General features: G+C 40.9%; 1 protein-coding gene across 1 annotated transcript in view; it reads right to left on the bottom strand.

The window, feature by feature from the left end:
- Nucleotides 1–26,619, bottom strand: part of abcc1 (ATP binding cassette subfamily C member 1 (ABCC1 blood group)) — a 38,084-nt gene that overhangs the window by 6,955 nt on the left and 4,510 nt on the right. Inside the window, exons 2-28 of the mRNA XM_067615437.1 lie at nt 26,039–26,215; nt 25,149–25,277; nt 23,708–23,845; nt 23,373–23,498; nt 21,210–21,271; nt 19,133–19,264; nt 18,441–18,668; nt 17,569–17,746; nt 17,091–17,252; nt 16,223–16,315; nt 15,724–15,927; nt 15,323–15,469; nt 14,298–14,385; nt 14,069–14,138; nt 13,064–13,190; nt 11,100–11,276; nt 10,705–10,872; nt 9,774–9,948; nt 9,512–9,572; nt 9,140–9,251; nt 8,384–8,591; nt 5,226–5,536; nt 4,818–5,017; nt 4,499–4,625; nt 3,863–3,964; nt 698–844; nt 400–558 (exon numbers count right to left, since the gene is read on the bottom strand). Coding sequence (XP_067471538.1) covers nt 400–558; nt 698–844; nt 3,863–3,964; nt 4,499–4,625; nt 4,818–5,017; nt 5,226–5,536; nt 8,384–8,591; nt 9,140–9,251; nt 9,512–9,572; nt 9,774–9,948; nt 10,705–10,872; nt 11,100–11,276; nt 13,064–13,190; nt 14,069–14,138; nt 14,298–14,385; nt 15,323–15,469; nt 15,724–15,927; nt 16,223–16,315; nt 17,091–17,252; nt 17,569–17,746; nt 18,441–18,668; nt 19,133–19,264; nt 21,210–21,271; nt 23,373–23,498; nt 23,708–23,845; nt 25,149–25,277; nt 26,039–26,215 — 4,008 coding nt within the window. The remainder of the gene's footprint in view (nt 1–399; nt 559–697; nt 845–3,862; nt 3,965–4,498; nt 4,626–4,817; nt 5,018–5,225; nt 5,537–8,383; nt 8,592–9,139; nt 9,252–9,511; nt 9,573–9,773; nt 9,949–10,704; nt 10,873–11,099; nt 11,277–13,063; nt 13,191–14,068; nt 14,139–14,297; nt 14,386–15,322; nt 15,470–15,723; nt 15,928–16,222; nt 16,316–17,090; nt 17,253–17,568; nt 17,747–18,440; nt 18,669–19,132; nt 19,265–21,209; nt 21,272–23,372; nt 23,499–23,707; nt 23,846–25,148; nt 25,278–26,038; nt 26,216–26,619) is intronic.

Here is a 26,619-nt window from a genome sequence, read left to right as displayed (position 1 = left end):
GGAGGGGGAGAGAGTTGCATATCTGTGTATCACATCATGGGACCAATTCTTTTGTCATCTGTGCCACACTGACTAAAAGATTTGGTGAGATGAGGAATAATTTAGCTGAGCCCCATTTCTGGACTGGACTGAATCTACCACTCTTAACATGTTTAAGCACTCACTAAAGTATCAATTTGTATTCTGCTCCTAATGTAATCAAAACAAACTACACAAGGTAGACAGTAGACTTTATGGCAGTGAGGATACACCAGCTGTGTGTGTACTACAAATACAACCACATAAGACCTCACTTAGAATGAAGGCAATTTTAACTTGGACTGGCATTCATGTCAATCCCTGGTAGGCCATTCAGATATCATTTAATTCCATGTTCTTTAGTGTCCTCTCTGCACTAACCTGTGGTATGATGGTGATTCTGGAGCGGAGTTCATGGAGGCCCAGCTGAGCAATGTCCACCCCATCAATGAAGATTTGACCCTCAGCTGCCTCAATGATCCGGAACAGTCCCAGTGTTAGGGATGACTTCCCCGCTCCAGTGCGCCCCACAATCCCCACCTAATGGGCAGATGTAGCAGCTGATGTTACAATGGCCATACTGTACTCTCAATGCACCAACAATCTCTGTTCAAAAAGTAGAAGTATTCTTAAGTAGACATCAGAGTAGTTGTAAAAGCCTAGTGATGTAAAGGCAGACCTTCTCTCCTCCATTAATTTTGATGGTGATGTCGCGGATGGCCAGGTCCAGATCGTGGCGGTAGCGCAGGCCAAAGCCTCTGACGTCTATGCAGCCTTCAGTGGGCCACCCTGGGGGAAGGGTGGAGGCCTCGCGTTTCCACTCTGCCTGGTGGTCAGAGGGTGCACAGGTCAATTAGCACATCAACATCCACCACAACCCCACTTGCACTTTCACTTTCACTTCTGTGACCCTGTTTGGAACTTGTACCTTGTATGTATGTAAAGAGCTGGAAAACAGAGATGGACGAAATATTCTGAAAACTACTAGTACAACAACATAAAAAGCCTTCTAATACAAGTGAAAATCCTGTGTTCAAAATCTTACCTAAGTATAATCACCAAAATGTACTTCAAGTATCAAAAGTACATTTTGCAGCTTATTATACAGCAGTCAGTGTTATATTATTGTGTACTATATGATAGGTTGATTACTACTGATGCATTAAACGTGTAATGCAAGATTTTAATGTTTTAGCTGATTGAGGTGGAGCTAATTTCAGTATCTTGCTATACAGTTGGATGATTAAAAAACTGCAACTGTAAAACTGCATTATATTTTACAACATGTACAATTTTAATAAATATATGTTTCATCAAATCATGTATAATCATCAAATACCTAGGTTAGAATTCACCACTGTTGAAATCTTATATAATTTAATAGCTTAAATAATTAAACAATCAGTAGCAACCTACAGCATGTTAATGTGTGTGTCTTTGAGGTCACCATCATTATCTCTGAACTCTCCTGGATTGTATTTGCTTCTGCATCATACCATCCTGGTGTCTGGACTCCCATGAAAAAAATCTGAATAAACTCTGGTGTTTTCTAGCGATTATTTGATGTTTTGTGTATTTCAAATGCTTTCAATAGTACATCATGTGTATACCTACTGTATATGTCGATAAAAACAGGATTGTAAATCATTTCCTGTACCTTTAAAAGGTGACGTATTATACCTCTTTTCCACAAGTTAACACAGTTCTCTGGGGTCTTAATAAAATGTCTCTGACATGCTTTGGTCAAAATACTACAAGGATTAAGCACCACAGCAGTCTTCTCACCCTGTCTCAACAGCCCTGGTCAGAACGGCCAATTTGAGTGCCTGTTCCTTTAAATGATAATGAGCTGCTGCTCACCTCACCCCCCTCTGCCTTGGGGTGTGCCGACGCGAGTACGGCTTCGCACTACCATGGCAACTGTTGAGCGTGAACCCTGGGAGAAACATGGCTGCCAGAGAAAAATAGCAGTTATCTAAATGTAACTCCAGGTCTATGAGTACGTGAGTAGCCCTCTAACGGGCGTTGCTATTGGTTTACCCAATAGCAACACCCGCCAAGCTCTGCCTCAACACCTGAGAAAGATCTTTGCATTCACCACCCAATCAAGAGGTAGCAACCATGCAGCATCCTCTCACTTCAAGACCCCAGCACTAGCTTCGCTCTTCTGTCTTTGAAACTCAGCAACAACAACTGGGGCCAGCTGGGCCTGTGGTTAGAGGGCTACACACGTACTCATAGAACTGAAGTTACATCCAGGTAACTACTGTTTCTATGTTGTACGTGCTCTGCCCTCTAAGGGGCTTCGCTATTGGTTAAGACCTGAGGCGAAGGCCGTTACAGATGAGTTGTACTTTCAGCTGGGCTTGAACCGACACTAGTCCGAACCCAGCCACAACCAAGAAACAGCATTTGAGCACCGCCTGTCTTAGGGTCTTGCACCGGACTGCAAAAAAAGCCAGCAACAAAAAACCTCAGTCTGCTCCAGACTAGGTCCCCTCAGGCAGTGCACCAAGCACTGAATGAGACACAGAACCAGCAGTCATGTCCCTGAGATATGACTGAACAAAAGTTGAAGTGGAAGACCAGGAGGCAGCCAAACAGATATCCTCCAGACACCGCTGAAAAGTGCCATAGAGGACGCAATGTTCAAAATCTTTTCATTGAGATTTTCAACAAAAGTTTCCAGGGTTGGGTGGATATATTCCACATTGTTATGAAATATACACCAATGCAGTATCATATAATAAAACAAGCAGTGACAATAATGACAGTAATAAAGTAAGACATCCCTACCCCCACCCCTTTGATTATCTAGAACAGGTATAAGGAAATGCATAGAAATAAACAAATAAAATTAAAGATGTAGCCATTTCCATGAAGGCAGGTGTTTTATTTTTAGTGTCAAGGGCAGTTAGAATGCATGTCACGCCATGTCATTTGGGTATTAAGTATGTCAAAAAGGGTCCCCAGGTCTTATAGAATTTCTTCTCAAAGCCACTGATTGAGAAGTGTATCATCTCCAATTTAAGGCAAGATATTATGTATCAAAGCCACTGACTAAGTGCAACAAGTTGCACCCACACAGGCAACCATACTGCACCCTGCAAATATCAGATGAGGATCATCTCCATCACTAATGCCAGACAGCTACTAGAGGGGCTGGGATTCGTCATTCTCGTCCCATGGTTTGGAATGAGCTGTCGTGGTCTCCGCTGCTAGCCCTGGGCTAGTGTGGAGGGAGAAGATGGACTTGGCAAACTTGTGCCATCACTTGTGTTGTTTCCAGGCAGGGCAGGAGTCAGCCTCAGCCTGTTGCCACCAACCCAGGCAGTAGAAACAGGATTCATGACAATCCACTGGCGGCATAGGCAAGGCACACGAAATGCAGGACTTGCTAGCAGACATCTTGAATTTGTTCTGCGACATTGGATGGTGAAATGAAATTTGAAGATGATCTGTTCTCAAAGTGGCTGAGTGAAAAAGGGAGATGAGCAGCACTAGAGCTGGGGTCTTATAGTGGAAGGGTGCTGCTGCACAATTGGTACCTCCTGATTGGTCAGTGAGAGCAAAGATCTTTCTCAGGTGCCAAGGCGGAGCCTCATGGGTTAAACCAAAGGCGAAGCCCATTAGAGGGCGGAGCAGGTATGACATAGAACATAGCAACCATATATGCTTGAACCAGAGTCAGACCCTGAGCAAAAAGAGGCTCCCGACCAGTTCAAGCATCAAGGATACAACAGGACATTTCTGAATGGTTAGTTATTAGTTTTATGTCACATTGACATTTCTTTTGTATGTGGGTTTGTTGGCTCAGGTCAAACTGGGATTCGCTTCTTTGTACCTCTTTCTTTGTGTCACTGTACTCTTTCACTTTCTCCACAGCCACTATGTTGGTCTCCACATCAGAGGACATCCTCACCAGCCAGGTCAGAGAGGCAGTCAGCTGAGCATGGGAAAGAGGAAAGCAAGATGAGGATTCTATCAAAAACTGAAGGCTACTTGTTTTTAACTTCACATGTTCATTGCTACCAGCCAAACATTCATATAATCTTTTTCTACAAATCATACAGGCTTGTGTTGAATATTGTATCACTTTAAAATTGATAGGGCAACTGGGCTAAACTCCTTGTAGTTATTTGGCTGTTTGTCTCTGCACTCTGATGTGACTGGAAAGTTGAAGTCATTCGCTAGTTAATGGTAGAGTAATCAGCGCTGCTACTAGTTACTCCTCATCCTACATTTTGCTGCAAGTAGAAGTAAATTGCTCGACCTCTCTAAGTGTGAGAGGGTAAAAGGTCGAAAAGGTCAAAAAAGGTAGTGATACAAGAGATTCATAATCAAATGGTGTCATATACATTTTTACAAAACATGTACAAAGCATCCTACAGGCTAGAGTGGTTTCTAACCTGACTTATCTTTGCCCCTGAAGACAGTGTGAGCATGAGCAGTTCACACAGGTTTGAGTGTCAGTGTTTACCTGGAGGGCATAGGAGATAGACAGCCCCATAATGCCTGGACTGAGGCTCTCTCTGGCTATGACAGCAAACAAAGCGGCAAATGACACGATGCAGTTTCCTACAAACTCCAGACGAACTGCCAGCCACCTACACAAACACAACAAGATATTAAAGGAAGAAGACTATTCCAAGAAATAAATGGCACATTCAGTGGAACTGAAGAAATTTAAAGATTTTTTTCAATTTATTTTTATTTATTTTTTCCTCTGTATTTTTCATGACACAGTGCATACTGTTGCAGCAGGTGCAGTAAGACTGAGTACTAACACTATTCCTGACCTGTTTGCTACTATGCTGGGGTAGTAGGCCTTCTGGTTGCGGTCAACCCGGTTGTCACTCTCACGGATGAAGCGCTCCTGTTCACCGAAGGCTCGGATGACTGAGGTGCCCAGCAGTGTTTCATTGAAGTGAGTGTAGATGGGTGAACGGCTAACTGACTCCAGACGCTTCAGCTGACGAGATGATGCCACATAAAACCTCTGGACAGAGTAAGAACAGAGCCGTCTGACACCTTGATTCACACTTAACCACAATCAAATACAGTGCAGCTGTAAACCGTGGAACAGTAACACTTATAATGCATAGCCCAATGTATGTTCATGTTTAAGGGACCAAAATGCATGAAAGGAATGGAAAAAGAAAACAGAAAAGAAGTGTTTTTTTGCGTTCTGAAAATTTCACACTAACCTGCACAAAAAAGTAGAGCAGACCGAGAAAAGGAATGATGATTGACACCAGTGGTGTGGCGATCAGGATGATGACACAAGAACCCATCACATTGAACATGGAGCCCATGAACATCTTAATAATGCTGGGGATCACTGAGTCAATGGTGTCCATCTCCTTGGCAAAGCGGTTGACCAGATTACCGCTGGGGGTTTGCTCAAAGAAGGACATAGGTGAGCGCAGGACATCGTACAGCATGGACTGGTGGAGGCAGCGAGATGCCAGGATGCCCCCGATGGACATGGAGAGGGAGTAACCAAACACTGCCAAACCTATAAGAGATCAGTGGGGTTTATAGGGTAAGATCTGTATGCTGCACAGTCTGAGCTTGAAACACACACACATGCATACACTGAGGCCAAGAACATACCCTGCCTGAAAAGATGAGTGCCTTGAGTTACGCAAGCTTCATTTGATGAGCTGTCTATGAAAGGTTTCATATTGAAATTCTTGACATACACAAGTGAACTACAGTTTCAGCTCTAAGTCAAGCCTGAGTCCAGACCTTTTTGTTTCAAGTCCTAAACAAGTCATTATTTTTCTCTCTGCTAGTCTGCCCTGCCAACCGTACTTCTCCCTCCTCCCCATGCAATGTGACTTTGTCAGAGTGATGTATACTGTGAGGACAATAACGAGTTGCTTCACTGCACATTTTGAATCTTTGATCTTGGGGAAGACATCAAGTCATTTCAAGTCAAGTCACAGAGAAAATGGTGTTGAAGCCAGTCAAGTTACTTTTTTCTAATTTGTCTACCAGAGTCTACCTCAGTCCAAGTTATGTGAGTAAAGTCTGCACTTATGATGAGCACTAGAGGTAAATGAGAAAATGTGTCTTTGTAGTTTGGTGAACTGACCCTTTTAGGATGTTTCAGTTCCCTTATTTCAGCTCAGAGGAGTGAGGAGGGTCCTGGGACCCCATAAAAACCTATTTTCTATATAGTTACATTTATTTGCTTGTTGAAAAGTTGAAAGGTGAGGTTCAGCACAAGATAGGCAAGTGACAGTAAGCAGGCAGCTAATGTATACTGGTGCTGCAGCTGCTCGCATGAACTCCACAGGTTAGAGCTGTGCAAACTAATTAACACTTTTAAACTCTACGGTTGTGCTCCTTCTCTGCACCAAGAAAAGCCTCATTTATGTCTTTTAAATTCAGTAAACATAAACAAATACATTTACAAAATATCTCTCCTTATTTAGCCAACTGGATACAGCAGTAAACAACATTTGCGATGATCTCAGTTGTAGAAACATGGAATCTTTTGGAATAGCTGACCTCACTAGGGTATAGAAAGTTAATTGCTGTCCTGGTGCTGTGTCAGAAGATTTAAATAATGAATGAACATATCCATGCTGTGCCAGCTGTGCATAAAATATGCAGGATTTTGGAGAGGTCTGAGTGTGAACAACTGCTGATGAGTTAGTTTGAGCAGGTGGGAGACACAACTGAATATAATCCATTAAACAAATGGAGGGTGTTTCTGCCTCTGCAATCTGCACTTAAAGGCATACTACATAAATACCTCATACTACCTTCACCTCACACAATTAAAAAAAATAGCCCATAGCCCAATTGGATGCACAATACGCCATGCTTTTTGACTTGACGAATTAACCACATGCTGTCTCCTTTGAGGGAATAAGCCGCGGTGATAGGGTACATAAAGTGTCATTGTATGCTGATGACCTTCTCCTATATATCACCAACCCTGCGCTTTTGTCTCTTCCCTCTAGCCTATCCAGTCTGGAAGAATTCGGGAAGCTCTCTCTATAAGCTGAACCTGCAAAAAAAATGAAGTTTTCCCTTTGAACCCCACTGCTCTTAATATTCCTGCCTCTATGTTTCCCTTCAGGAGAGTGACCTCCCACTTCAACTTGGGGATCACAGTTCCTCACTTCTTTCACCTTTTATACAGACTAAATTTTTCTCCTCTAATTGACAAATGCAAACGAGATATGGAGAGCTGGCACACGTCACCACTATCAATGACTGGGTGTATTTGCCTGCTTAATATGAACATTCCAATATTCATTTCCAAAGAGCAGTTTAGCACTCTTGACAGGATTTTTTTCTAACTTTATCTGGGGTGGCAGGCAGCCTTGGATACACAAGGCCTTCTTACAAAGATCCAAAGCATTGGGGGGGATGGCTATGCCCAATATTCTCTATCATAACTGGGCAAGTAACATCCAGAAGGTTGTTATGTATGTCCAAGGTAGCTCATTTGAGCATGCACCAGAATAGGTGAAGGTAGAATCACATGATCTTCCTTTTCACTCCCTAGTCACTTCCCCATTACCACTGGCAATTGGTGCATCATACAACAATCCGGTTATAGCTCACACAATCAGAATATGATCTCAATTTAGGAAACAATTTGGTCTGGAAAACCACCAGCCAAGTCAGATCTGTCTTTTTGAACGTGGCATGGGAATGTACTATGTACTATTAGTTATTATATCTATATGTCTATAGGGTATTCGCATCATTCAAGCAATTGGCAGAAACATTTACCTACCCCACTCTCATTTCTACCATTATTTACAAAATAGGCATTTTGTACAGAAGGGTTACCATCCTTTCCCTGAGATACCCCAAGTGACATCAATAGACACTCTTTTAGCCACAGATGCTAGTCTCAAGGGTGCCATCACAATGATCTTTGATATACTGGCCAATATAAATCCTCAGCCTATGGCTAGCCTTAGAACCCTCTGAGAACAAGATCTTGGCACACTCCTCCCTAATGATTTGTGGAATGTAGATTTAGAACAAGCACACTCCTCCTCTTCATGCAGTAGATGTGGGGAGTGAGGGGATTTGTAAAAGTATTCAATATGTGATTTGTACAGATTAAAACTGGAAATGCCAATAAACGCATAGATGCACAAATACCAGCAACAAATCAGATGCAATACTATTTTTTAGATCTTGTTTCCTAATTCAGCATCTTGCTAGAAAGAGTGTGTATGTGTTGAGTATAGGTGTGAATGACAAAGAAACTTTCATGCTCTTCTGGTGTGTCGGAAAGATTCTTTTCATGACTTCTCATTTCCTCAAGCTTCTTGGCTCAATAATAATATTGTATATATGCTTCTGTCTCCCCCCTACCCTTCCTCACCCTGGGACAGGCCGAGAGCACCGTACACGCCGAGTCTCGTCTGTCTGTAAGGCTGAGTGCCATTAACTACGGGGTCATCAGTCCACAGGCTCAGCCAGTAGTTGGAGAACAGGGAGACCAGGTGATGGGCGAGGAACAGCAGTAGACTGATGCAGGACAGGAGCACTCCGATGGCTTTCAGATAGGCACAGAACACTGAGAGCTTGACCTGGGGAGGGAGAGGAGGCCAGCATGGATCAGACTGCACTTGGATATGCGATGATGAATCCCTGCTCTCATGTGAGTATGTTAAGTCTCTAGGGTTGGGCTGATAGGCGATGCCATCGTCCATCGCTGATGGCTGACGGTCATCGCCCACTGAGCCTCTACCGTTGTAACATCGTGATTTAAAAGCCCCCCCGCGGTGAAACAGGGGAGAGGAGAGAAACTTAGCGTGACCATAAATGACAGCAAAACACAGTAGATGCTTACACTGAGCTAAAGTGAAATGAGTGTACATAAATTAGGTAAATAACATAAATAAACGGTGTCTACTGCGTTTTGCTGTCATTTATGGTCGTGCTGAGTTTCTCTCCTTTCCTATTTCACTGCAGGCGGGGCTGAGCGCTTTGTGCATGTGTGTCCTCTGAGCGGAGCGGAGGAGAGACAGAACAACATGAAGTACTTGAGTTGACAACAACTACACTCGTTACGTTACTGTAAGTGCAATAAAAGCTTTGTTTCTGTAGACATCGCCCAACCCTAGTCTCTACCTACCCGTCCAGTGCTGGCCTTGTCAGCCTCTGTCAGCTTTCCCACCTCGGGATTCTTGGCCTTCTTGTTCAGCACCTCTCCGTCCTTGCCCGTCTGGGATAGTTTGGACTCACTGCTGCTTAGACATGGAATAATACAAAGAAACACAGGAGCTTCAAAAAGAGGAACAACTAGTATATATCATGATGAAACATATATAAGTATAGGTCTGGTGATATTCCATATTATTCTTATTATCAACATATTCCCATGAAAAGAGCCAGACCAACAATGAATTGATCTTTCTAGCAGCTATGGTATGTGTATCTAAAGCCTGATATACCTTATTCCTCTGTGTCATAGAGCTCTATTGTTGTTTTTCACAGTTTCACTCACCCAGCAAGAGCAGTCACACTGCCATTCTCTAATGCTTTGGTTCCTTTCTTTGGTTCAGATTCTAAATGTAAGAAGGAAACAAAAAATTAAGTGTTGAGAAATTATTTATCCTTAAAAATTATCTACAACCACTGCAGCAAAAATCTAAGATCCAAAACACAGTTAATGTTCATGGAGCAGATTTGCTCATTCTCAGCAGTGCAATTACTAACTTCTCCTTAATGTGATCAAGGAAAATAAAAAAAAGTGCAGTGTGTCTCACCATCATTGTCAGTGTGGTCGACAGCAGCGTATGTTCGCTGAAACTCAGCGAAGGCTCCCTCTGTGGCCATGAGCTGCTGGTAGGAGCCCATCTCTGTGATCTCTCCTTCCACCATGACCAGGATCAGGTCAGCCTGGGGCAGGTAGCTCAGCCCGTGGGTCACCAGCACACGAGTCTGTACACAGCCACACAAATTTGACATGCTCGTGTGTAAAAAGGTGATACCCGTACCTTTTTAAAAGTCAATAAATCATTAGCGTATTCATTTCAAGTCCTTTTATATTAAATATCTGCTGACACTGAGATTGATCCAAAAGTTTTTAAATTTATATTTTTTTTCCAGACAAATGTCACAGAAGACTGCCAAAAGAGAAGCAACGTGAGGTGAAATTATGAATTCTTATCATTTTAATCCTCACACTAACAAATAAACTGCAGTAGTTTCACATAAAACTTGATCATCAGTTCAAAAGATGAACAGCTGTGTTAGAAAATATCTGGTTATTTAAGTAAAAAGTTGAAGGTACAGCCATTCTGGGGTAGTTATTACTACTCCCATTGTGCATTTCAGCAAGAAGCAGCCAATCACCGAGCAGGTAGAAGCTAAAGATACATCCTTGCTATGGTGTTGACAAAACTGCCGAGACACACTGGTATTGCGGTATTCTTAGCCGTCCACCAAAATCCTGGACAAAACGGGTTTTCTCAGAAATGAAGTGTAAATAATCGAAACAGGTGGTCAGAATATCAACCTATAGGATTGTTACATTATCTGGGAGAGTCCTGAGTTTCTATGTTCAGTAATATTGAGATTGATAAAAGAAAATATTGAAATGGGAATACAGAATGGGGAAACAGAACCAGCAGCCCCTCCCACTGCGTATCTCTATAACAACAATATACATCAGTGGGAACTTGAGATCATACACACCTTGTCCTTCAGCAGACCCTGTGGGCCAATGACTTTATCAAAGATGTGTTTTCCTACATGAGCGTCGACAGCAGACAGTGGGTCATCCAGCAGATAGACAGCACGGTCACAGTAGACAGCCCTGGCCAGGCTCACCCTCTGCTTCTGACCTCCAGACAGATTCACTCCCTGTACAGACAAACAGACAGAGCTAAAAACTATGCAAGGCTATTTTATGATTTTAAAGACAGCAACTAAAACTTTTTTTTTTTATTATTGTAAGCAACTCACATTTCTCTTTCTAGACAAGCCGTAATTTTAAAAGTAGACAACTTAAACGAATAGTTGACATCTGTTCTACTCAGATAAATTAAATGACTAAATGTGTGATTAAATGCGTGATCAGGGGTTGATACCTTCTCACCAATCTCGGTCTCGTCTCCAGCAGGAAGGATCTCCAGGTCCGGCTGAAGGGCACATGCTTCCACCACATCCTGATACCAGGCATCAATCCTCTCCTGGCCAAACATTATGTTGTCTTTCAGTGTGGAATTCTGGATCCAGGCCTGCTGGGGAACATAGGCCACCGAACCCTGCAGGGCAACACACATCAGCTCACATGCAAAGGGCCTTATACAAGAACCACCCATATGAACAGATTGGTACTTAAGTGGCATATGTGAGTAATTAATTAAGAGAATCTGTGGAATTCACCAATTTTCTCTGAGGTATTAAAAAAATTAACAAGTGGTCCAGGCCTGCGGGGTTAGGGTTGGGGTTATTTCACTTGAAATCATATGCCATAATCTGATAATCTAGTAGAATACCTAAATGAACTAACATGAAACCAGTTTTTAGCGCCACTAACAAAGTTCTGCTGATTCAGTGAGGAACACGTTTCACTTCCTGTAAATTCTTCACAATAAAAAACTCCCGTTATTTAGTCATTTAAAAGCCTTCACTTCGAAGCAGTGAAACAGGAAATGTTGGGTTTTCATTGGCAGTAACTTAACACAACTCTGATATGTCTGCCCCTCGGCAGCTTCCAAGAGGTGGCTAATCAGAACAGGGTGGACTCATTGGGAGGGGGGCCTTTAAAAGACAAGAGTTCAAATGCACTGTTTAGAGACAGAGGTTGAACTGAGAAACTGCATAAAGGGCAGGAAGGAAGGCCTTCCACCAGTCAACTTCTTCTTAGCTGTTGTCTGGTTAGTGCCAGTGACAAAAACAAAATAAAGAATAACTTTTGAAATAGAAAACTATGATGAAATGTATTATAATTTTCATTAACAAATGAAAACTAATCGATAGTATCTTATTTGATGGCTTGCATGCATTTGCAGGATCACACTGTCAAACAGTATCGTCTACCACCCAAAATATCTCTTGTTCAGAAGCTTCTTGACCTTTTCCTCTAACAAACAGCATGCTGTATTCATCAATGTTCTGTATCTCAGTATTGTTAGAGAACATCACCAGTTTTTGGAAAGAAAATAGATTTATGGAATAAATCAATCTACAAACCCACTGAAAATTGGACACAAAGCAGCAACAAGACAGCTGGACAAACCACAAAAACAGGCAGGACAGCACACTGACACCTAATAAAAAGGTAAGCTAACATTAATTTAACATTATCATTATTCAGTCTGCTATCTTTTGTGTTTACAGGCTGTCACTAGCAATGATTGCAGGATTACTGATGGTTATCAATCACTAAAGGAACATTGCTGCATTGATGTTATTCAGTGTTTTAGCTGCTCATCTTTAAGCTAAACCCAGACAGCAAACAGATTTTAGTTAAAAGGTGGGTGAATCAAATTTCTGAATGATCAGCTGGTCTGCAGTGGAGATCCAAGGTAACTGTGATAATACCAAGTGATCAGAACAACAGAGAGAGAGACACACTGCTTCAAACAGCCAGAATGATAACTGGATCAGTCTGTGGTATTACTGCCTGGTAGAAAGAGGAAAACAGTGCCTCACAGATCCAAACAACATCTAAAACCATGGTAACTATAGCCTGTAGAACGTCTGGATGACATGAAAATCAAAAAACTAGACATTTCATTTTCATCACAAGAACTAGAACCACTGTAAAAAAAATCAGGTGCTAGTGCTCTCTCTGCATGTTATTGTGTAAATTCTGTGCAAATCTTCTTGCCTGATTCAATTTGATTTCTCTCAGTGTTTTGGTCTCTGAGATACAGAGCACTCTGTGAAGAACTGCCATAGAAATAACAGGCTTGCAGGACCAGTGCAGCTTTAAGCCATGAAAATCTTGTTGAAGCCATATTGGAAAAACAGCAGACAGAGAGGTTTCAGTGTGCAAACCCTCCACTATGTCAGTTTATTTGTGTGAGAGAGTGAGAGCAGCCACCTTGACAGCCACAGTTCCTTCTAGTTTGTCCATCTCTCCAAGCAGGGCAGAGAGCAGCGAGGACTTTCCTGAACCCACGTGACCCACCACAGCCACCAAAGAGCCTTCTGGGATACACACATTCAGCCTGCAGACACACAGAGACATTCAACTCATTTCACTTCCATTTAAGGAATCAATCAGGTTCATTTTTTAATAACGAGTGAATTGCATACTTATGAACTAAACTAATTATTTTATTTTGTTTGCTACTTTGTGTGATATTGTGGGAGAAAACACATTATTAGAAAAAAGAAGGAAATTAATTTTTTAATAGTCTTCCGGAATGTTGATGAGTTGTATGAGGACAATATAACCACAATAAACTGAACCTATAAAAACAAACGACACAGATTACAGAAGCTGTTTTAACGCTGCCTGCAAAACATTCCATATTTGCCATTGCTTGTTGACTTCTTCATGGCTGAGACAGACTCATATGTTATTACAGAATATTGCCATCTGTATCATCAGTCAGTACATTGTAACAAGGGTCATCCCGAGCTGATTCACAGGATCAGGATTAGGTCCGATCCAGGGAGAACTATCAACTGTGTTAATACTAAAAGCTGATACCAATGTTGATGTTGGGAGTTCAAATAGTTTGTTTTTATAACATAATGACAAATGACATGGACAAATATTTATGATAAAGATCCTTTAAATGTGATTATTTAAGATTCGTGACCAAGATGTATGATGAGTTGGACATTTCATAGCAGCAAATATGTATACAGTTCATTTGAAACTAGAAAATAAATTGGTGTCAAAACTGATAACACAAATACAACAAAAATATATTTAGGCTGAGAAAAGATAAATAAAATAAATAAATCTGAACTATAATAAAGATGAAATGAAGTTGTGTTTAGTGTGGGCAAGCCTGCATTATGAACATTAATTCATTTTGATTTTTATTTATGTGAATACACTTAACCATCTTGAGGAAATATGGGACACACACACCTCTTGAGTGTCGGTGATTCAGATCTGGACCAGCTGAAAACTCCGTCCACTATGGAGATACTGTAAGGAGCTGGGAGGAAGAAAGAAGGATATATGAATATACACACATCACAAGCACAGGAAGGAGAATCTATACAACATGTGGGAATGTATAATTCTGAGACAAGAGGGAGGAGACAACAGACAAAGCAAAAGAAAGAAAAGCAGAGGGGAAAAACTCCGGACTCACAGCCTGCTACTGCTTTGTGTTCCACACTGTCTTCCTGCAGCTCCTCATGTGACAGAAACACTCTCAGTCGCTTCAAGGACACACTGGCCTGAAGACAGACACAGAGTGACAGGTTGATATAGCTACTAATGTTCAAATAGTGACTGTTCTTATCCACACTTGCATTTACAGTTGGTTTTTGTTTTTGTCAAGTTTCCCATCCACAATGAAACCCCAGAACAACAGAAAGACTCAATATTATACCCTCAATATAATATCAAGTCATTTCTAAACCATTGTGACATCAAGTCATTTGATGCCCTTAGGTTACAGCAGACACCCTGGTGTGTGTATGTATAAAATAATGTTAAGCTCAATAAAGGGTCAGTCCATCCAAAATATATATTTCCTCACTAACCTGTGAGGTTTCTCTCCATACATATAGTTTTGGTTTTATGTGTCCAGATTTTAAGATTTTCTACAGAAAACATAGTTCAAATGAATTTACAGAATTCTCTTTCCATGGCTGAACATTTGACTATTTGTAAAATTCAAACAAATTCACATGGTAAAGAAAAATATGGATGGAAAGAGAGGCCAAAAACACAATATCTGATATCTGAAGTCATGTGTTGTCACATTGTTAACATGAGCTCTCTGACAGTGTCCTTTCTGTCAGTCTCTAAACTCTCATCCTGATGTGTGCTTTAGTTACAATCATATCCTACGTTATTTAACTTGTTGCAGCATAAACAACAAAGTTAAGATGTTGTATACATGTCAACACGATGTCTACATGTTAAAAACGAGTTGTCTACATGTTAAGGTGTTGTCTACATGTTGACTATGTGCACACAATGCAAGCATCTGCCCTGGTCTGATTACAACCGGCTTGTGGAACGTTTGTGTTACTCTGAGACTCTTTGCATGAATGCAGGACATTAAGAATATGTGAGGTATGTGACAATACAGTCTGTTTTTTCTTCTGTACCTTATTACAATTGTGTGTGACTGAGTGATGAGCATTTGAATGGAGGCACACCAACCTGCACCATACTACTGATGACCATCGGCAGCATGTTGAGAGGAAAACGTAGGATGTTGAAGAGCGCCAGAGACACAAAGGCCTTCTGGGCATCAAGCACGTTCCGTTCGTCGCTCAGCACGTACACAGTGAAAGTGGACAGGGCAACCTGTATAGTGACCAGGCAGGAGGGAATGAGAGGGAGATCTTAATGTGATAATCTCTTTTAAAATTATTCCCATAACATACATTTGCAGAAAGTGAGTGAAGTCAAGTCAATTAAGTTTTTTCTACAACACTCAGTGACTTGTCATTCCATCATTTTGTCCAGTCTGTAGAGTTGCCGATGTGTCTGTAGTTTTCAAAGAAACTATGCACTTTATTTGGACATGGTGGTGCTTCTGTGTCCTGTGATGGACTCACCAGGAAAGGTGCACAGACCCAGGTGAAGGTGGATACTGCACCCAAGTAGGCGGCCTTCTTCAGGACCTGTAGCTCACTTTCACGGATTTCTGACACCTTGTCCTTGAAGGCCAGCTCCCAGGCATACAGCTTCAGCACCTTGATGCCATTTAGCATCTCATTCATCAGCTTAATGCGATTGTCCTTACTCTTCATCTGAGCCACCTATTCCGACACACACATGCACCAAAAAAATTAACAGAAACAAATACAAGCCACACAATGCTACAAACTGTCAAAAGGTTGAGTAGGGTAGGTGTGTGTGTTCCATCTGTGTATATACATATATGAGTGAAAATAACAACTACTCTGTTGACACAACGCATTGGTCTTTGAGCTTTCTGAACATTAAAAAAGTTGGAAGAAACCAATAAGTGGACCTAGTCATTAAGTTTTGTATGGCTTACAGAGATGGAAGTGAAGATTCATGTGACAATGTGTGTCTGTGGAGAAGTCCTACTTGGTAGGTTTTGGTTTTCATGGCGATGACAGCATTAACAGGAACCATCAGAACCATCACAGCCACTCCAGCCAGCACAGATGGACCCAGGTTCTGCACAATGACAAATACACAACCATTAAAACCACATTAAAGAAGCATTTCCACTGACATCACCACTAGTACATGTTCCCTCACGGCACTTGCCCCCTCAAATATTGGAACTGTATTTGAGCACATGACTGCAGATACTTTACAAATACCCATCTCTAAAACCACATAGCTCATACAGCTGAGCCAGCTGCAACAGTGGCAGAACGTGATGTTTCTAAAGCTGTCAACCTTTTCAAAGTTTCAATCACAACATCATGAGGGCTGGCTGAGCCCTCATGATGTTGGCCAATCGGATTGTATATTTTTGAAAACCCAAAAGACAATACTTCATGCCAATGGGAGTGAAATTTAAGACTTTTCCCATGCCATGACATTAATTTTTACTGCCTGCTGCTGAATTTGTAGATCGATCCGGTCCATACGTAACCCCTGAAGTCCCGAAAAGTCATACTTTTTCATCTTGTGCAAACAAGTTATTATATTGTGCGCACAAGATAATTTACTTTAAATTCATATGTGTCTCTAACCACCAACTACAGATGTACACAGCCAACATAAAATGGAGAGAACTCAGCTAATGTTAGCACAAGAGAACACAGAACTGAATGCTGAATGTGTACTTACACATTGAGATAAAGTTTCCTTCATTGTCTCATCACTGCAGGCTGCAGTGACCAGTGTTTATGTTGACAGTCAAAAATCTCCTAATGTGAGACTCTCTCAGAATAGAGATGTTGTTGGTTACGATGGCTCTATAGCTGCTGTGTAATCCTACCTGCCAGAGAAAGTAAAGGGCCAGTGCCACCTGCAGAGGGGCAGACCATATCATGTTGATGTACGTGATGAGGTCCATGAAGCGCTGAGCATCCACTGACATCAAGTTGACGATCTCTCCAACTGTGGAGGTACGGCGTGCTGCGCTGCTGATAACCAAGGCCTGAAAGAGCAGATCCAGGGAGGGAAACACCCCTACAAGGGTTAGAGTCCAGCTGTAGATCACAGCCACAATCAGCAGACAACTGACCATAATACTCAACTTCAAATTCATGTTTGTATGTCAGAATATCATGATGGCTAATTCAAACAAATAACAAGCTCTTGTAGGGTGAAAATAGAGGAAAGAGTGAGCAGTACCTGGTTTTGGTTATTTAGACTGTGCTTTTGAATCATTTTGGTAATTCTTTACCAAAACCACAGACAAAAAAAAAAAAAAAAAATCACTGAAATAAAGTGCCATTTAAATGTGCCCGTACCTTCCTGTAGACAGCTCCAATGATGGCGGTGCGCAGACGCATGCCTGAGACGAAGCAGACGTGGAAATACCTCTGGAGGATGAGCGACTGCACACAGGTGCATATGAAGAGCAGAGCTGTGTAGAAGTAGCCCTGCCAGAAGGGGGCGCTGGAGTCGTTGACGAAGCTGATCAACAGCCTGGATGGGATCAAGTGACAAAACAATGCTAACCACACCGCTTTGAAATTACTCATCATCTCAGTAATTATTTCCATATTAATAGTAAAATTTCTCAAAATACTGCATGCTACCATAAAAGAAGAAGGTCTGGAAACAAAAAAGAAGATCAAAAAGAGACCTGCACACTTATCTATGTACCTATTCCTGTGCCAAAAAGTGCGAGAGGTTAATGGTGTCCACTAATCTAAATATCTGTCATAACATCCAAACAAGAACTAACAGAGGAGTTCAAAATAGAATACCATTATATTCATCCTGCAGTGGCCTCTTCATCGGTCTAGTCCATGTCATGTGTTTACCAACCACTGATGACAACCTGGTTAATACAACATGGTCATGTGACATGACCCAACATTACAGGTTCATGAGGAGCACCTGAACATCTTCTCTGCCACATTAGAGGAGTCTTTTGAATGGTCTTCATCCATACTGATATATTCAGTGGAAAGTTGGACTTTTAAGGAGGTGGCCTCAAAATTGGAGCCCAGTTTTGCATACCCCAAACAATAAAGAACAAACCCAACTTCTAGACTCTGAAAGGCTCATATATGAACCCCAGAGGCATCAATTATACCATTTCATATATATCAAATACTGCTACAAGGCCAGTTCATAAGGGCCTATCTGTTTGGGGGAAACTGAGGTTACTTACCGGAGGATCTCAGGCCCAACGAACATGAGGATGTCCTGGATGATCTTATACAGGCAGGAGATGAGGAAATATGGCCCGAAGGTCAGGCACAGTGCCCAGAACAGGGAGGGCTCCTTTATCTTCTGGGGGGTTTTTACAATCAAGATTTCTGACTCCTCCACAGCTCCATCTTGTTTGCCCTCGTTGTGAGGGACCCGCTTGGGGGAGTACAAAGTCTTCTGCTCTGTTCTGGGAAGAAAAAATGGAAGGAAAGTCAGACTGCTTCCATTTCAAATTTTAAATAAAATAGTTTCTTGAGAGGAGAGTCAGAAATGATTTGTGTGATCTTTTTTTCCACTCACTGGACCTCTAAAACCTGTAGTCCAAATGAAGTTTCCACACAAAATCCTCATGTTCTTGTGAAAATTAATAAAAAATTAGATGTTTTATTCAATGTAGGTTGGTTGAGACTTTCAGACAGAAGTATGAAATGTCAAAATGACTGATCAACACTTACACTGTATCCTGAACTTTTGCTTTTAGTTTTTTTTTGTCATTTTCTATGTTTGATATTCATTTGCTTGCATTTATACCAAAGTAAATTTAAATATTCCTGTACCCACATACTTCAAATCTGCTGGGTAACAGTGTAACAATGTAGAACATGTCTTTTTTCTTGCAGTACTAATTCCCTGCTGTACTGAGCTCCGGACCTTTTGACTTTTTGGCACTCTGTGTTCCAGCGATGTACCAGCTGTGGAACCACTCCCTGGGAGCGGTCGTCAGGGTTCAGAGACCACAAGTCCTTCTCCTCTAGGGGGTGCTTGTAGCCAGTCATCATCATCCTGGTGAGGAGAGAAGCATGTGAGTCCTATAATACAATGAGGATTAGGAGGCAATATTTGAGACAGAAATTTAAGAGCTCATGACTTGCAAGGTATCTGGTGTAGTTTCTGTTCAGGTATCTGATCTATTATTGACTGTTCCAACAGTTAAGGTAGCCGAATTCCACAAGCCCATCAACACTTACTACACAAATACTCCCATCTTAAAAACATCCTATATATATACTAACATTTTTGATATTTTTCAGTTTTTTTATCGAATGATGCTGTTCATCAGTCTACAATACAAGATATCATGAACTACACTTTTTTGCTGAATGATAATCACGTTAACAGAAACTATGTATCTATGCTCTCACTCTGAGTGAGTCACTTGTCACTCAATGGTGGCATCACAAGACAGTGCATCACATCACCTGTCTGGGGGGATTCATGCATATGCCTAATTCATTCAAAAGAATCAAACCATCAAAGATCTCTGCCAGATATGTTTTAAAATTGATGTAAAAACAATAATTTGTGCCTAATAAGTTTTTTCTACAAGAAAAAAGTTCAATTATCTTGTTAAAATCCTTCAAATAACAGCCACTCATTCTCCCTCATCAAAAATTCCAGAAGTTATGAATCTGCAAATATGTTTAATTTCAAAAGTTGAACTGCTGGATACAAGATGTCTCCTACTCAGTATATGTGCACTGGAGGCTTCAAGTTTCCAAATCACACTTGTGTAAGTTACATACTTGAAGGCAACTGGCTCTAAACTAGCTGTGATGTAACAAATCATGCTAATTAGATATGCCCTCAGGGTTTCTACCAGGAGAGATGGTTGTCCCAGCAGGGGGTGGGGATGTTGTTGCTGTGTGTAAGAGTGTTACCGGTGATACATGTGATTGGGTATACACCGACTGCATTGCTTGCCCACTCTCATTTTGCTTTTTTTTTTTTTTTATAGGAATCAAACCCATTTAGTTCATTTTTACATCTCAGCGCCTACATTCATCAAACAAAAAGAACTCTAATTTGTAAAATACTAAGTGTGTTATCAATCCTTTGTGGGATGACGGACATTACGATTATAAACTGAGAGTGTCTGCTCTGTGACCGTCTGAAGCAGAGTCACAGCATAGAGTAGTGGAGTGAGACGTCTGTCCTCCCTCCTGCTCTCTGCTGTAACACATGTAGAGGTCAGCGAGCAGCTGTTCCCATGTCTCCCCAGGCCTCAGTGCTCACCCACTATCTGTCTGCTCAGCCTGCTCAGCCTGTTCTCCGTAACACTCTCTCTCTCTCTCTCTCTAGACTGCACAGTCACTACGCACTCAGCTATGCTACTTGTATAAAACATTTAAGTTAAGAAAACTTGTTAAACAACTCAAGCCTGGCAGGCCGCCGGGTATGCGATATACTGGTGGAAACCCTTGCTCCTTAAACTCACATGAGCACAGAGAAACTCTCTACTTTCAGCAGACAAATGTGAAAACAGCCTTCTAGTGTCAAACTCTGCACATACATCAATCATTCTACACAGTGGAGCTCAAACATCCGACTGAAGCGACAAGAAGAAAAACTAATGTTTGACTGGAGGTGAATTAAAACATCAACAGAGCATATTTCTCAGCTGTCACTCACTCACTTACTCAGAGAGACTCTGTTTCCCCTTTATTAGACCCAACTAGGTCAAACTAATGTTGTCTAATTCAACAGCATGCCATGAAGCTTTTAATGTTCACTTTTTAAAGAAGTCTTGGCTTCACTTTGTGCTCATATTGGAGGCTGTAGTTTGTGCTGCTGTTGAACTGCATTGTGTTAAAGTGATGAAAGGGCTGGACAAAACAAAGATGGTTATTCATTTGCCTCCAGAGATGTTATAAATCCAAGAGAATGGATGTTAAATAAGACAAAGAAACTTCTTAGAGCACAGACAGTGGGATATTAATCATCTGCTTACCTGGTGATCCACCAGAAGGTTATTCTGGAGAGGAAAGAAGCTCCGGGCTCAGGGCAGGGATTCTAGAGACATAAACATTACATTTAGACCTAAAGATAAAATATTTTACTTCTGCTAAGATACTGATCAGGCCACCAGAGAATGAGGTTTAACAGCATCTACAGGGTTCACAGAGATTACATATTACATGTACATGTATCCAACTATAAGGATAGCAGTGATCACTGTGACTACGCTTCATTCTTTCCCAAGCCTCAGTCAACCTGACCTGTTGCTATGTATGATACTACCTACTTTTATATGAGCTCAGAAAACTGTATTCATTGTATTACAACCATTTTTGTAAGGATTGAGTATTGAGTCTAGAGATTAAATTGACTCAACTAAACTCAACTAAAAGCATAAATGATCTTTGGGTCATTTGAACCAGATCATTCCACAGAAACAGAACAGCTGGAATAAAGAAACTTCCCTTTGGGGTCTGACTTCCACACAGGAACACATTCCTAAGAATATGTGTTGTTTCATGAACTACATTCAAATGATATATTTCTGACCACTTCAGGGTTTAATATTTATCTTTATTTTTGCTACAGTATTACGTGTTTTTATTCTTGATAATCAAATTGACCAAGAAAGTCATATTAAATGTTTAAATCTTATGACATAAGAGTTAATGAATGTTTATACCTATAGTCACTATGCAATGGTATGTTAAAATCACCTAATTGTTTTAACCTTTTATTTTACTAGTGTTAGACAATTTTATTTTGATAGGTAAATTAGACAAGAAGTCATATTGAATGACTGAAGTATGCTGAAGTAAGAGGAATGTTCTTCTGAATGCTTTATACCATACACGTTATTACTACGCAAATGTTATAATTGGAAGGAAGGTTGTTTGGTCATTGTGATGCCTAAAGTATGTGATTCTTGTGCATAAAACTCAAAACTTAATTGCCCAGTGTAGGAAATTAATTTGCTAGCTCAAGTCAAGAGTATCAGCCACACCGCTGAGGATATTTTTGACCGGTTATGCATGTCGGCCTATATATTAATTTGCAGACACACTCTGCTAACGGCTGGACAGTTACATGTTCACAACATCAGATCTTCTTTTTGAATGGATAAAGTAGTGGTGTAAAACCGACATCTACACGGAGTGTTGCATTATGGGTTGTTTGTAGAATTAATGTTGCTAGGCTAGCGAGTGTTTTAAGTCTGTTTAAATTGAGTGTGTTAGCATCAGTTAGCACTAAAAGTGTTTGGTTAGTCCAGTTTAACCTGCAGGAGTTTCTGAGGGATTGTGTAACATGTTTTTCTGCCACAGAGGAAATAAATTCATGATGAGTGAAAACGAGTACAAAGTGTCTTCAGATGTCTCTACTGCAGGAACGGAACATGTCAAGATGCCAAATACCACCGTCACAGATGATAAGGAGCTCAAAAAGACAAACAGGCAGTCTTATAAATGCTAACTGCCGGAGAAAATCATTTTTTACCGCTTCCAAGAGCTTGGCAGGAGAGTGTATGAGTATGTAACTATATTATGATGTGAGTTATATTCAAAAAGTAACAATATTTTTCCAAAAACAGCTGCTGGTAAAGGGGGGTCGTCTTATAATCAGGGTCACCTTATATTCCTATTATTATTTATATTCGTACCTTGAGCCCGAGTATGTTAGGGATGAGCTTAAAGTCAAGCTAACTTTAGCTCTAACAAATGAAAGCTACGTCACAACTTTTCTTAAAAATTAAGCAATTAATTATCAGATAATGGGTGTCGGTCTGTCGAAAGCAACAAAAAAAGTCTGAAGCAAGACTTTTGAATCTCGCTGGTGACTCAAGACTGAAACACTGCAGCAGGTCAGAGACTTCCTCCTACTGCCGTCCTGCAGCTAACAGCAAGCTCAACCCAGCATGGTACAACAGTCCGGACAGTCAGTAAGGCATAACATGGCTTTGATGTCGAATAACATTCAAATAAAAGATCATTTCTTTAGAGAGGTTAAGTTAGCTTTCAATAGTCCCTACGTTTTGTTATGACTTCAAATCACGTACTTAGACCACTATCGCCAACTCAGTGACCATTTCTATAACCATGTTTAATTTCTTTCATTCTCATGTGTGATTATGGAGGAGCAGGGAGGGAAAGAGACTCACCGAGTCTTTAACAGCCTGGGAGAAGAGGGGCAGCTGGTCTGACAGGCAGGACAGGAACAGAGCAACCAGCAGCAGAGCATAGTAGATATAGAAGGTGGTGTACCTCCACACACACACTGTTGATGGCTGAAAAACACAAAAACAGATCAAGCTTATAACACATGGAACTAGCTGGAGAAAGACATTGCTTTGTTTGTGGTACTGTGAAGGTAACTGTGTTTATGGTCTCTTATATTTCTAATCACACATGATGATAAAATGTTACACCAAACCAGATCTTTATTATAAACTTTGTTTTTCCAAATTGAGTCCAGGCCTGATGACTTGAGACTGACCTGGTCCAGGGCCTGGAGGATCTTGGACCTGAAGGTGACTGTGGCACACAGCAAGGCCAGCAGCCAGTAGATCAGCATGACTCCAGACGACTGAACGCCTTTCATCCTTTCATACTGGATTATAAAGGCGGCCAGCAACTGGAACACACACACACGCACAATTATATATCATACTGAGCAAAACATACACATACTTCTTGAAACAAACACACCTCTACCCCTCAACCATTCTTCACAGTGTAATAAAGAGGAAGGCAGTACATATTGCCAAGGGTGTCATTTCCACTGGTGATGTGGGGGAGCATGTGCTCTCACTTTTAGGGCCCCTTCTTTGTGCCAACACAGGATGTGAAGCGCAGTGGCAAACTGCAATTTTCCTGGGGTGCACTGAGGTTATTTCCTCAACTGTGCTGCTTTGGTATCTTGGTGACTCACCGTGCACCACAGTAGGAGGAAGTTGAGGGTGTGGTGATCTCAATACAGCAGCGAGAATGAGTGCACCTTGTGCCGTACACTGCTCGCCTGCTCAGAGCAGGTTGAAAGCTTGATACACTTGTGTTTCACCGTATTTTGTCACTTTATTTGCTGAACACGTGCCCAGGTAAACCCCCCCGAAATCAGGCAAATTCATGCATTGCTGCTGTCTCTACTGGAATGATGTTGTGCGCTGTCACAGCACAGGTATACATGGCAGATCTGCTGGTAAAATTTCATGCAACCAGCAGCAGACTGTTGCAAAATAACCACAGAAACTTCTGTGCTTATATGCACACCAAACTTGTTGGTTATGATGAATTATTCTGTGCAGTTTTTAATGCAAATCACCAGGTCTGGCCAAAGTGTTGCCTGGAGCTCTGCACTTTTAATCACAGCAGCAACATGTTACAGAGATTGTTCGGGTTACATTTTATGTAAGTGTTTTATCTTAAAAATCACAATTTATTAGTGGATCACTAACAGGATCAAGTGACAACATGAAACAACTATTTCATTCTAAAAAATTTCAGCAGTTATTTCTGCATGTATAACAGTTCAATCTGATTTAAAATTTAAAAATAATTTCTGAAATACTAAACCACATTTTAAACTCTACTTTCTTAATTAGTGATTAGCGAATATGATCGGCCATGATTCTCACGGCCCATAACACGCCTATGATATGATAATGTATTCTTTCTGATCATAACCCATACCCCAGCATGCCGCAGGTGCACCTGGCACACCCGGTGTTCATGAAAATACCAAAAGTGTGCCGGGCACGCCCCCAGCATGCTGTGCAGGACCAACCATGTGAACTCAATTTACTTTAAAAACTAAAACTACACCTAAGTGAACATCTAACATCCAAAAGACTGCAAAAAATTAAAATAAATTCCATCTATGCTTTGTTGTGCTCTAAAGAGAGGTGAAGACACGATATAAATGACAAAGATCAACTCACCATGGTGAAACCCAGTACAGTTGGACTGACTAGGTGGACGGGTGCAGGGACTCTGCTGCCATGACTTCTTTCCCAGAAAGAATAGAAAACGTCTGCCCAGCAGATAATCCATAATAGAAAGCCAACAGCCTGTGGGGAGAAGAACAGCTGTTTGATGTATGTTTTTCCTAACAGTACACAATGACTGAATATGAATGAGTATAGGATGACCTGGCTACCAGGAATAGAAATAATTTAAATGATACCAACGTTTAAATGTCATTTCACTGACAAAAAAAAGTGAGAGAGAGAGAGAGAGAGAAAGGAAGAGAGAGACAGAGAGATACCACAGCTACTCCATGTAACACTGATGACTTAGTTAGGCACTGGAGTAAAACATTTTTTTTGAAAAGTGCTATACAAATATAAGATATTTATTTAATTACATTATTATTGTTATTATCAACATCATTATTATTATTCTTAAATAGAAAGCACGCATGTGGGCAATCAAGGGAGAGTCAGTATGCAGCTGCCTGATTGGTTGTATTGTGAGGTATGATGTAACACGTGCCTACAAAAGATATTAGTGTTAGAGATGAATCTTATATTTTAAAGGTCATTTAAAAGACTCCCTGAAAAGAGAGAGAGAGAGAAAGAGAGAGAAACAGAATGTGAAGGGAAAGGAAGCAGGAGTGAAGTGAAACTGGAAATGTGCTTTTACTAGATATTTATGCAATAATGTAATTCTGTATAGTTGTGGTTTATCAGTGAAGTGTATGAACTGTGCAGCATACAGGCGTCTCTGCTAACAGTGATGGAGTTGTTGCTGTGCTCTAGTATCATAGGTTACACTTGCACAATTGGAGGAACTTAAACAACTCAAAATGATCAGGAGTCACATCACTCACAGTTTTGGCTTTGTTGAGGTGACTCATACATATGTAGCCACGGTTATGGCTGCGGAGGTAGATGAGGTAGATGGGGGCACACAGCCAGAGGTAGAGGCATGGTAGCCACACCAGGACAGTGTTCTGGAAGCACTGGGTGAGGTCTGGGTTAGAAGTGTACCATGTACGGTTCCAATCCTGGTAAGTCAAGAAGGAAGAACAAAAAATCATCACAGTGTTATTTAAAGAAACTATCTTGAGCCACCCTCATATTACACAGAGCCAAAAAATGTTACCATCCAAGTATAGATGAATTCATTAGTCACATTAGCAATGAAACACTGTGCATATTATATGTAGCATGTATACTGGGAACATAAGTTATAAGTCCAATAATACAATGTTGTGCCCAATACATTAAACCTGCCAACAGCGTGGTTTTAAACTTTTGAGTCTGGCACTATTGCACTATTTATATAGGCTTAAAATGAATTGCTGTCAATATATATATAATAAATATATAAATGCTGTCATATATACATACAGTGCTGCTTGAAAGTTTGTGAACCCTTTAGAATTTGCTCTATTTCTGCATAAATATG

Source organism: Thunnus thynnus, chromosome 17 (assembly GCF_963924715.1).
Source record: "Thunnus thynnus chromosome 17, fThuThy2.1, whole genome shotgun sequence".
Lineage (NCBI taxonomy): Eukaryota > Metazoa > Chordata > Actinopteri > Scombriformes > Scombridae > Thunnus > Thunnus thynnus.
Note: the sequence above shows the minus strand (reverse complement) of the source record. Positions and strands in the feature narration are given on the sequence as shown.